Raw genomic sequence first — 12,052 nt, 5'->3', positions numbered from 1 at the left:
GGGCATTAGATAGCTCAGAAGCTACTAATAGCTCCTGGACTTAAAATAGTTCTCCAGATGTTTGGGCCTGTTTCTCCTGCCTTGCTCTTCCAGTCAATCCTTTGAATCTGATTGGCTGGCTGAGTGGGAGCATGGTTGTGCCATTTGTAATCTTTCTTCCTTCAGGTTCTCAGGGTTGCTTTTACTTTCTCTTCCATTCATTTTTCTCCAGTTTCTTCTCCCACAAAGCAACTTCCCCTCCTCCCCTCCTCAACAAAAAGACTTCCAGAAGCCTAAAGTCTGCCCATTCCTGTATTAGACAATTTCATAATCTGTATCATTTCAGTCCTGAAGACTAAAACAAGGAGGGCATCAAAATGCTAACTGAGGGTGATTTTAACCTATAATAAGAATATAATAGTTAGCCTTTATTATGTTCAGACCACTTTGCTTACATTATCTCACTAATCCTTCAAGTACCCTATAAGGTGAGTTGCTATCATTATCTTCATATTGGAAGACAATGGCTACCTGAAGCCCCCTGATGAATTAATGTTTAAGGCAAGATTTGACTTTGACGTTTCTCAGCTCACAGATATGCATAATGCTACTTGAACAACCATTGCTCAGTCAAAGAGAAATGTTTTTGAAAGTTGTACAAGATAACAGAGTAATCACTTTGCTTTTCTAGATAAAACAAATGGAGGCAGAAGAAGCTCGGTTAAAGCATGATGTTCAGGATGCTAAAGATCAAAATGAACTGTTGGAATTTAGAATTTTAGAACTCGAAGTAAGTATGTGTGGACTGGAAGTTTCAAAATAATTAGTTCCTTTATTACCAGGTTCTTCTGACAAGGATATACATAGCTTTGAATGGCACACAGTGTTATATGTCAATGAAGCTACAATGGTCTCCTTTGTGAGTCAAGAATAGTATACAGGAGAATCTCGTTAATCACAGACTCACCATCCACGGTTTTGCGTATCCATCGTTGGGTAATGGACACTTAACCTCGGTATATGCAAAATAACAGCAAAAAAGAAGGTTAAAGTCGCATGTCCACGGATCAAGGGTGGCCAGAAATGATCTCAGAGGTCATTCCCAGTTGCCATTTTGTGTTTCAGAGCCATTTTAGGCTCTCTCTTTTTTTGGTCAAAAAACCCATTATTTCCAGCTGATTTTCTGTGATTTTTTTACTCTTAGGGGGCATCCTTGGACTCCTAAAGGACAGTGGAGCACAGTTGGTAACTTTATTTGCCCCATTTACTGGTTTGGGGGCAATTTGGGGTGATTATTTATAGTACTGGAGCCTAACCCCCCAATTCCCATAGCCCTAATGCCCTGTTATTCTGCCCCCCCGTGGAACAGAACTCCCACAAATAATGGGGTTCTCCTGTATCTGTGCTGCATCTGTGCTGCATATTGGTTGCAATGACACTTTTAAAAAATCACCATCAGATATTAGATGTGCAGTTTTATACCAACTCAGGTAGAATCACAGTTTTGAAACGCTTTGAAGATAATGATTAAGCATTATCTCCATTATGACACATACAGTATCTGGCCATTTCTACAACTTTTATTGCATTTATATAAGAACAGCCCTGCTGGATCAGGCCCAAGGCCCATCTAGTCCATCATCCTGTTCACACTGTGGCCATCCAGATGCCTTTGGGAAGCCCACAGGCAAGAGCTGAGGGCATGCCCTCTCACCTGATGTTACTTCCCTACAATTGGTATTTAGGGGCATCTTACCTCTGAGGCTGGAGGTGGCCTGTATCCCTCAGACTAGTTGTCATTGATAGATCTGTCCTGCATGAAGTTATCAACATCCCTATTAAAGCCATCCAGGCTGTTTGTTTTCACCACATCTGGTGGCAGAGAATTCCATAGATTAATTATGTTTTGTGTGAAAAGGTTCTTCCTTTTGTTGGACCTAAATTTTTGGCAATCAGTTTCATGGGATGACCCCTGATTCCAGTGTTATGCAAGAAGTAGAAAATTTTCTCTCTGTCAGCTTTCTCCACACCATGCATGGTTTGGTAGACCTCTGTCCTGTTTCCCCTGAGTCCTCTTTTTCCTACAGTAAAAAGCCCCAGGTGTTGCCTTGCCTCATAAGGAAGGTGTTCCAGGCCCCTGATCATTTTGGTTGCACTTTTCTGCACCTTTTCCAGTTCTACATTGTACTTCTTAAGATATGGTGATCAGAACTGTACACAGTACTCCAAATGTGGCTGCAACATAGTTTTGTAAAAGGGCATTATAATAGTAGCAGTTTATTTTAAACCCCCTTCCTAATGATTCCAAGCATGAAATTGGCGTTTTTCACAGCTACCACACATTCAGTAAATACTTTCAACGAGCTGTCTACCATGACCTCAAGATCCCTCTCCTGGTCAGTCCCTGACAGCTCAGATCCCATCAGCATATATATGAAATTGGGATTTTTTGCCCCAATATACATCACTTGGTAACACTGAACCGCATTTGCCACCTTGTTACCCACTCCCCCAGTTTGGAGAGATCCTTTTGGAGCTCCTTGCAATATATTTTGGATCTCACTACCATAAACAGTTTGGTGTCATCTGAAAATTTGGCCTCCTCTCTGCTTACCCTGACTTCTAGATCATTTATGAATAAATTAAAAAGCACCAGTCCCAGTACAGATTCCTGCAGGGAGGCACTTATTACTTCTCTCCATTTAGAGAACTGTCCATTTATAGCCAGCTCTGTTTCCTGTCCTTCAACAAGTTACCAATCCACACATGTACCTGTCCCCTTATCCCATGACTTATAAGTTTTCTCAAGAGTCTTTGATGAGGAACTTTGTCAAAAGCTTTTTGAAAGTCCAGGTATACTATGTCAGCTGGATCACCTTTATCCACACACCTGTTGACACTCTCAAAGAACTCCAAAAGATTGGAGAGGCAAGATTTACCTTTGAAGAAGCCATGCTGGTTCTCCCTCAGCAGGGCCTGTTCTTCTAAATGCTTAACATTTTTATTCTTAAGAATTGGGTCTCCCCTGGATCTCTTTTTGAAAATTGGTGTTACATAGGCTCCTTTCCAGTCCTCCAGTATAGAGCCTGACTGAAGAGATAAGTTATATATTTTTGCAAGGAGTCCGGTAATTTCACCTTTGAGGTCTTTAAGTACTCTTGGGTGGATTTTTCCAGACAGTTTAGAACGTCATCCCTCATCACATGTGACTCAGTTCTTTAGCCTCTGTCCCTGAGAAACCTGGTTTGGGCACAGGTATATGCTCAGTATCCTCTGCCATGAAGACAGATGCAAAGAACTCATTTAGCTTCTCTGCAATCTCCATATTCTCCTTAATAATCCCTTTCACTGCCTCATCATCTAAAGGATGAACTGCCTCCCTGGCAGAGTTCTTGCTTCTGATGTACTTAAATAATTTTTTGTTATTCCTCTTAATGCTTTTAGCTAAATGTTACTCAGACTCTCTTTTTGCCCCCCTTTTTGTCTTTTTGTCTTTTTTTTTTTTTTTGCCGGGGTGTGTGTACCTTTCTGTTCCCTTCATTTGGGCAGGCCTCCCTATTTCTGAAGGAAACCTTCTTCCCCATTATAGCTTCCATGACTTTACTTGTTAGCCATGCTGGCATCTTCCCGGACTTGATAGTTCATTTCCTCCTTTTTGGTAGGAGGTTTGCTGCAGTTCTTGCTGAAGGTTTACTGCAGTTGCTGACATTCCTGCTGTAGTAGCCGTGACACACGGTGCTGCAATGGCATCATACTGTTTGTTCACCATGCCAGTCAGATCCCCATGGGATTGATATCCTTTCTCCCAACTCAGTCACCCATTCTGTAATTCCATAGCCCACTGAAATCTTACATTTTCTAAGCAGTGCTGTTCTTTGACATGAAATTACTGTCCAACTTTGAAGTTGATAAAAAATAGTTCTTAGATCAAATGCCCTACAAATAGTAGAACAAGATGAAGCAAACTCTTTTTCCAAGATTTGTACACTTGTGCCACAGATTTATATTTCCGAGATTTGTATACTTGTGTCTTAGCACACCCTTGACCATCCCATGAAGGAGCCAGTGCTACTCATTATTTAAGATAATAAATGATCTACGTTGCTGTCTTGCATATTTGACTAACTTACAATCTATAGTTGAGCTGTGTATTCATGGAATCCGTTTCTTAAGTAAGCTGATGTTTTAGCAATACCCTTTAAGCATAATTGGTTTGATTGTAGGAGAGAGAGAGAAGATCGCCAGCTATCAATTTTCATCACATTCCTTTTACTGAGGGGAAAAGTCCTCTCCAAGTCTACTGTGAGGCAGAAGGCGTAACAGTAAGTAACTCCATTTTTTGTTTTCAGTGACTGCTTCCTCTGAACACCAAGTCATGCCTTATTCTGACATTCTATTCCCTGTATGCCTCTCTCTCTCTTGTTAGGATATACTAGTAGCAGAGTTGATGAAAAAATTGGACATTTTAGGCGATAACGCCGTAAGTGTATGTTCCTTTAATAAATTGTGCATGTTTCTGTTAATACGTTTTGTCTTTTTGTCAAGTTGGCATTAAATAACTCCAAGCGTGCTATAATTTGCTGCTACTTTTTACACTCTGCTTGAATTATGACCTGGGCAAGTATTGGCTACAAGCCAGTACTTCCATGCTCCTAACATATATGCCAAAAGAAAAGAAAAAAATCCTGCAAGATATGTCACAAGCTCTCTTTGTATTGCCATGTGGCTATTTAATTGTACATGTCTTCTCTCTTTGATCATACACAGACATTCATATTTTCTTTCTAATGCCTTTCCATGTATATATCACCCCATACAAAAGAGTCCCTGGATGGTTCACAATATTAAAAAAAATTACAATAATTCCAAGAACTCAAGTCTTGTAAAATATAGTAGGTTTTAGACAGAAATAAGTCTAAACTGAAATATAGTAAAAATTTAAGTTTTTAAATGAAAATATTAAAGAGTTAAACCTTAATATTAAAAGCCTATATTAAAAGGTGTTTTTTTTTTTAAGGCACTGGGAGAGATCTGGTTTTGTGATAGCAAGCACGACTTGTCCCCTTAGCTAATCAGCAGAGGCGTAACTAGGGAAAACAGCGCCCGGGGCAAGCACTGAAATTGCGGGGGCCCCCGCCGCGTCCCCCCCCATCGCCCCCCCCCCACATAATCTGACTGACACACATGTTTCAGAAAACTTTTATTTTAAAAATTTAAAAAATTACCAAAATTACCAAAAATTTCAAAATGCACTACATAATTAGGTTTTTCCTCATAACAACCCTGTGAAGTTGGCTTGTATCTCAAACATCAGAATTATGATGCAATGATGATACATACTACATTATACTTAGGTTTTTCCTCACAACAACCCTGTGAAGTTGGCTTGTATCTCAAACATCAGAATTATGATGCAATGATGATTATTATGATTATGATGTCCCTCCCTCACGCCCTGGTTCTGTTCCTGACTTTCCCTTGTGAGTGACTGTATTTTAACAAAACGAAAACCAAGGACTCCAAAGTAATTCGAGGGACTAGGGTGATAGTGCTAAAGACTCCTTATTCTCCCGCTGTTAAAGAAAGACTCCCCTTTTCCAAAACCACGCACTATTTACACCAGAAAAGGTTTCAAATGGAGGGGGAAGCATTTATGCATTTATGCTTTGTTTTATGTTACGATTTCAAAGTTAGAAAAACTATAAAAGGGCCATTTTAGAGAAGATATGCACTGCCTTAGTTGCAAATCCTGCTTTTTTGAGATTCCCTGCAATTGAATAAAGCGATAATATACACCTTTGCAATTTAAATTGGTTGGAGAGTATTTATGACAATAAAAAATGAAATGGCATTTCAGATGCAACATTGGTTGCCTAAGACCACTCAGATTTAACTAATCTTCATCACATTGACAAAAAGAGCAATTAAAATTAAAATCCATGACTAAAACCAAACCACTTTGGGGTTGTTTTTAATGAAAGGTGGTATATAAATTTAACAATAAATGTTTAGAAGTATATACTTTCACCCCCTGCCCAACCTACAATTAATTCCAATTAATTCCTTATTTTCAAAGGGCTTCTAGTTTTATTTACAAATTGCTTGGCAGCACCAATGTTTAAGTAATCGCTAATTGCTCCTAATGATATTTTTACTTATTGTTAAATTTATATACCACCTTTCATTAAAACATTCTCTGTTCATCTGATTTTCAGTCTGGTTAATTAAATCGGTGGAGGTTTAGACTTTCCCGATGGGCTGAAACAGCTAATCCATTTTGATGTTGACATATCATTAAATTAGCTTGCATTACATAGTGAAAAAGTCCAGGAAGGGAGAGATGGGGGGATGTGGAACCCAAGGTTCCACATCCCCCCATCTCCCCTTCCCTGAACCTTTTCAGTTAAAATGTGGTTAGATTATAGGGGAGGAAGGACTTGAATGAGCAAAAAGGGGAACTGGTTCTGGCGTTCAGGAAGTTGTTCAGAAGAGGGAGTTGTTCAGGAAGTTTGCTCTGGTGCGTGTCCTCCTCTCGACGCATGCGCGACTGGTGGCAGGGCGCCGGGGCGCGCCGGGGAGTGAGAGTCAGAGACTTGGACTACGACGCTGCCGCGGCGCCCAGTGCTGGGTGAGCAATGCCAATGGGGGGGGGGCCCCGCCGGGACCGGGGGAGGGGGACGGTTCTGCAAAAAAATTAAAAAATTTAAAAAAGATCAAAAAAAAAATTTTCCCGGCAAATCAGTGGGGGCAATTTTTGGCGCCCCCTGCCAAGTGGCGTCCGGGGCACGTGCCCCCCCTGCCCCCCCATAGTTACGCCTATGCTAATCAGGATCTGCCCTGGTTGCATAGGAAAGAGAGACTAAAAGTGTGAGCACTGTAAGATATTCTCCTTAGGGGATAGAGCCATTCTGGGAAGAGCATCTAGGTTCTAAGTTCCTTCCCTGGCATTTCCAGGATAGGGCTGAGAGAGATTCCTGCCTGCAACCTTGGAGCAGCCGCTGCCAGTCTGTGTAGACAATACTGAGCTAGATGGACCTATGGTCTGACTCAGTATATGGCAGCTTTCTATGTTCCTATTAATTACATTACATATAGCCTATTTTGTAGGTTGAATTTTACTTAAATTACAGGTGAATCCTGTTGAATGACTTGTTGGTTTATTTGAGCATGGTCCAGACAGACTAACAAATAAAGCACTTGCATAACAAGCAATTGTGCTAGCACAAAATCACATTGCTGTACTAAACCCCCCCCCCAGGGATTTGCACTATCGTGCAATAGTGCCCTTGTGCAAAGTTCCCTTTAAAACAAATGAGACATGCTGTAGGTTGTGCAACTGTTGTGCATGCATGCATGCTGTAGCACAACACTAGTCTGGAATGCAACTTCCAGACTCTGTGCAAGTAGCTAGCGCAACAGTTATGTGCTAGTAATGCAATGTTCTTCCACACGCTCTTTGTAAATCAGGATGTCAGCCATAGCGTTACTGTCATAAATAAGCACCACTGAAATAAATGAGACAAGTCAGTGCCATCAATTTCAATTGGGCTGAGTCATGACTGACATTGCTTGGATACAACCCAAAGATTTAAAGGCTGAGTCATACATGAGCTTACATCTCTCCTACTGAAATCAGTGGGATTTAAAAGTGCTGAAATTTGATTGGATTGTGCCATTATATGGTGTTATATATACCATGCTTGGAATACTTGATTGCAATTCTCAGAGAGAGAGAGAGAGCTCCTTACTTCCCTAGAGGAGGTTGTGAAGACTGAAGCTATAGGACACAATCCAAAACCCATGCATGCATGCACTTACTATTTGAAGGGCAGAACCAGGTTACAAGAGACATGGAGCTGCCAACCTTTGCACTTTTTCTCATAATATTTAGGTGAACATAACAAGCGACATGGCAACATCATGCTGTGTATTGTCCTGCCTTCTCCTGACATCATTTTGCTAGATGGCTATTGGCATTAACTTTACCTAGATGTGTCAAGGAAGAGTGGGCAAAGAGACCCAGAGCAGCAGCTCTGCTCCTCGTGTAATGTCTCAGTGAATTCTTTGCCTATGAAAGAAAATGCATTTTATGGTTTTGCAAGGATTTCTCCCCCCATTTTGTTATTTCTCCATTTCTGTTATAAACCCCGTTTTATCATTATTCATTAAAATCACATTTATTTCAATACCGATTTCATCCATTTCCATTTATCTTTTCATTTTAATTTCCCATTAATTTCAATGGGAGACCCAGCTGCAATTATGCTGCCTCTGTGTTTTCTGTCCACTTGACATTAAATTTTCAGGCACTCTATTACCTCTCCAATGGGTGAGACCAGCAGATAGGGGAAAGGCCCCCATTTTATGAGCAAGTTAAACAGGCATTCAGGCACACATCATAGATACTATGGGTGGCTTTGCGTGAGAGCCAGGAAGTAAGTAGGAGGGAACCACTGGTTCCCAGTGAGTGTGCACTCCTGGCTGGAGCAGCTGCTTCCACCCATTTCTCGCCAATGTCCGGTTGATGAGCCGCACTTCTCTGCATCACCCAACATTTGCAACCCACATTTGAAGTTGGGTGTTGGTGAGAACCTGACATTGGTGGATTTGGATGACAAGGAGATGGGTGGAAGGAGCTGCTCATGCTAGTAGGACACACTCCCCAGGAACTGGCAGTTCCCTCCTACTTACTGCTACTGCTGTTGCTGCTGCTGCTACTGCTACTGCTACTAGGGATGTGCAGACCAGTCCAGTGGTCCGGTTTGGGGGTTTGGGGTCAAACCAAACCACCACCCCCAGTTCCGACGGACCGGAACCAGACCGCTGGGTCCAGTCTGGCCAGTCCATGATATTTTTAAAAAAAATTTAAGTAGATGATAAGTACCTTTAGCCCCTTCGAGGGGCTTGCTGAAACCGCGGGGGGCGGGGTGTCCATGCAGGTTCCTTCTCCCCCCCCCCGCCGGCCTTCCTCATCACCGCCACAGCCGGGTAACTGGAGCATTTTCGGCCCTTTCGGGCCTCCGTAAGAGCACGCGGCTGCCATTTTGGCGGCCACCACACATGCGCAAATGCCCTCTGTGAGGCTGTGGCCTCGCAGAGGGCATTGGTGCATGCGCGGTGGCTGCCAAAATGGCGGCCATGCGCTCTTACGGAGGCCCGAAAGGGCCAAAAATGCTCCAGTTACCCGGCCACAGTGAGCCGCAGCGGTGATGAGGAAGGCTGGCGGAGGGAGAGGGAACCCGTGTGGACACACACCCCTGCGGCTTCAGCAAGCCCCTCAAAGGGGCTAAAGGTACTTATCATCTACTTTAATTTTTTTTTTTTAAACCAAAAAATTCGCAGACCGGTCTGGGACCGGACCGGGAGGGGTTCGATGGGGGGTCGGACCAAACTGGCCCGGTTCCGTCCGTCCTCGAACTGAACCAGATGGTTCCATGCACACCCCTAATAAATAAAGTAATTAAATAAGGTGATTCCCTGTCCCCAAAGGGCTCATAGGCTAAACAGAAACATAAGGTAGACACCAGCAACCACCACTGGGGGGATGCTGTGCTGTTGCTCTCCTCCTACTAAATATAAGAGAATCACCACTTTAAAAGGCGTCTCTTTGCTCAGTTAGCAGGAGATTTCTCAGGGGTCATGCAAAGCTGCCATATATAAAATATCTGTTTTAATCCAAAGTATGGATATCAGTGCAACTAGCACAGAGTGAAGGGAAGGAGGGACTCAAAGGGACTACACTACTTTTTCCTACAAAGGTTCAGGAGTATCACCGGGGTTGCCCACCAGATTCTAAAGCCTTAACAATCCATGTGGGTTGGTTTGTTTTTTGTCTGCCTGGCAAGCAGTGCTTAAGAGTTAGATTAAAAAATGTTAAGTTTAAAACTTAAAAATTTCAAGTGTGTGGGGAAGGGAGTTTCATTTGAGTCAAAGACTGCACTCTCTTCCTGTCATCTTCATCTGATTTATTTTGACTTGTAGGGAAAAACAAATGCAAAAGGGAAATGAATGAATGATATTCCATTGTTTCAGCTCTGGTATTAGTTCCATCACTAGTAATAAATGGAACAGATGGGTCCTATTAGTTTTTATTTTTTCATTGATTACAAAATGAATACACACAATTCTAATATTTATTTATGCACAACATTTAAAAAATAGTATGCTAGGAACCTAGCACAGTGCATGGATTGATGGATTGCACTAGAGAATAAAGAATTTGAGAAAATCTCCAGACTGTGGAGAAGTAGGAGTCACAGACATTTGTGCAGTACACCACCACCACCACCACTACTACAAATATTTATAAACCACTATGCTAGACATGTTTCCTTTCCTGATCAGCTCACCAAAACATAGCTAAGGAGAGTATGAGAACCAGCCAAGGGTTTTGTTATAATGGGCACACTCTAGCAAAAGTTAGTCATGACTAAGTTCATAGAAGGCAATGAATGGGACTAAGCTGTGACTTTGGTTGTATTGAGCTCAAAGCCTATAAATGCAAAACAAAGAAAGCTGACAGCACTGAAGAAAATGAATGCAAATTATGAGCAATTATCTGTCAAGAAAGGAAATGGATGACTCCAATTATTTTTGAGGGGGCAGGGGCAGTAGAAGCAGAAGGGACCTGCCATGATGTTGTGACCGTCCTGTTTCCATAAATGCCAGCAAATAGTTGCCCAAGACATTGTAGATCTATTCCACCTCTCAGAAAGAAGTGAGAAATCCCAGTTCATCAAGCCAGAGATGTGCCTACGATATCCCTTGCCTTACCAGTTTTCTAGGGATGCATGATTAATCAGTGACAGAACTCATGGTTTAAGGGTAGTGGGGAAGGCATAATGAATAATGGCTTAGGGAAGGAGTTGAGTAATATCAGATATGAATATTTATTATGACTTTTTGCTGACAATTCATTACTAGTGCATCAATAATTTAGAATCTCTAATACACATGTACATAATATCTGATTGCTTATCTTTAATCGTTACCCTAAATCTTTGTTTAATATTACCAGTCTCCATTTTTTATACCTTCACGTTTTCTTTTCTGCATTGCTGAACATTAGCATCATGAAACCTTCTGCCTCCATGTCTGCATATATGTTTATTGAAAAAAACTGTAACTCTTGGCAGTTTAGTGTTGAGAAGTTCACCATTTGTAAATATTTCTCAAAGAATCCACATCCATTAGGACCCCTGTGGTTATAGCAGCCAGTAGCCAAGTTTACGCATGCTTGGTCCTACTGAAATCAATGGACTTAAGTGCGCTTTACTCTGCTTTGGATGTGGCTATCCCACACATGAAAACCCCTTATAAAACTGCAACAATTATTACTTTTAAATTATAACTTGTGCCATTTTAAATATATATCTATTTCTGCCTGATACTTTTAGAGCTATTTAATTTCTTACATACTTAATGCAGAAGCAGCCTCAAATAGTCAGAAGATGAAAAGACATGGTCTGATAAAATTTCTTATTTTGCTTTTGCTGCAGAACTTGACAAATGAAGAGCAAGTAATTGTCATACAGGCAAGGACAGTTCTGACGTTGGCAGAAAAGGTAATGACATGGGGTTTTTGCTTTTTCTGAGGCTGACTCAGTGGGATAGTCCATAATCTTCAGTAAGAATAAGCAGTGTAAATGGTACCTGAATCGTTACCTCTTGATGCAGCCTCACATTCCAAAATGACTCTGAGAACTGGCCTACACATGATTTTACTCAAATGGAAGCTGCTTGAAGTTTTCCATATTTGTGGGGGAAAGTTTAAGGCACCCTTTTCCTTCTCCACTGACTAGAAGCTCCACAGCACTACTCCTCACTGGGAGTCCAAGGCAGCCCTGAATGTGCTTCTCCAGCCTTCCTCATCATTGGTGCATTGCTCCCTAAATGGCCCTGAGCAGCTCTCACAGTCTCTTGGCCTCCATCCCCCTTCTTGGGAGGACTCCACCTCTGGTGAGCTCTTCCATTCTGATACTTTTCTCTCACTGGTAATCAGTGGCTGCTGCCTTTTTGAGCACTCTGCCCTCCCACCTCCCTGTTCCGGGGTTGCCTACCCCTTGTATGCTCA

At 41.8% G+C, this 12,052-nt stretch overlaps 1 protein-coding gene across 24 annotated transcripts in view; it reads left to right on the top strand.

Annotated features, from left to right (window-relative positions):
- The window catches only part of JAKMIP3 (Janus kinase and microtubule interacting protein 3), a 248,090-nt gene that overhangs the window by 181,074 nt on the left and 54,964 nt on the right, over positions 1–12,052 (top strand). For 15 of the 24 annotated variants that reach the window (XM_053310606.1, XM_053310607.1, XM_053310604.1 and 12 more), the window contains 4 exons: positions 671–769; positions 4,203–4,301; positions 4,406–4,465; positions 11,478–11,543. In XM_053310606.1, the coding sequence (XP_053166581.1) occupies positions 671–769; positions 4,203–4,301; positions 4,406–4,465; positions 11,478–11,543 (324 nt within the window). The remainder of the gene's footprint in view (positions 1–670; positions 770–4,202; positions 4,302–4,405; positions 4,466–11,477; positions 11,544–12,052) is intronic. The other 9 variants (XM_053310617.1, XM_053310612.1, XM_053310614.1 and 6 more) reach the window with 2 other exon arrangements.

The sequence above is a fragment of the Hemicordylus capensis genome, chromosome 3 (assembly GCF_027244095.1).
Source record: "Hemicordylus capensis ecotype Gifberg chromosome 3, rHemCap1.1.pri, whole genome shotgun sequence".
NCBI lineage: Eukaryota > Metazoa > Chordata > Lepidosauria > Squamata > Cordylidae > Hemicordylus > Hemicordylus capensis.
This window is presented reverse-complemented; position numbering and strand designations above follow the sequence as displayed.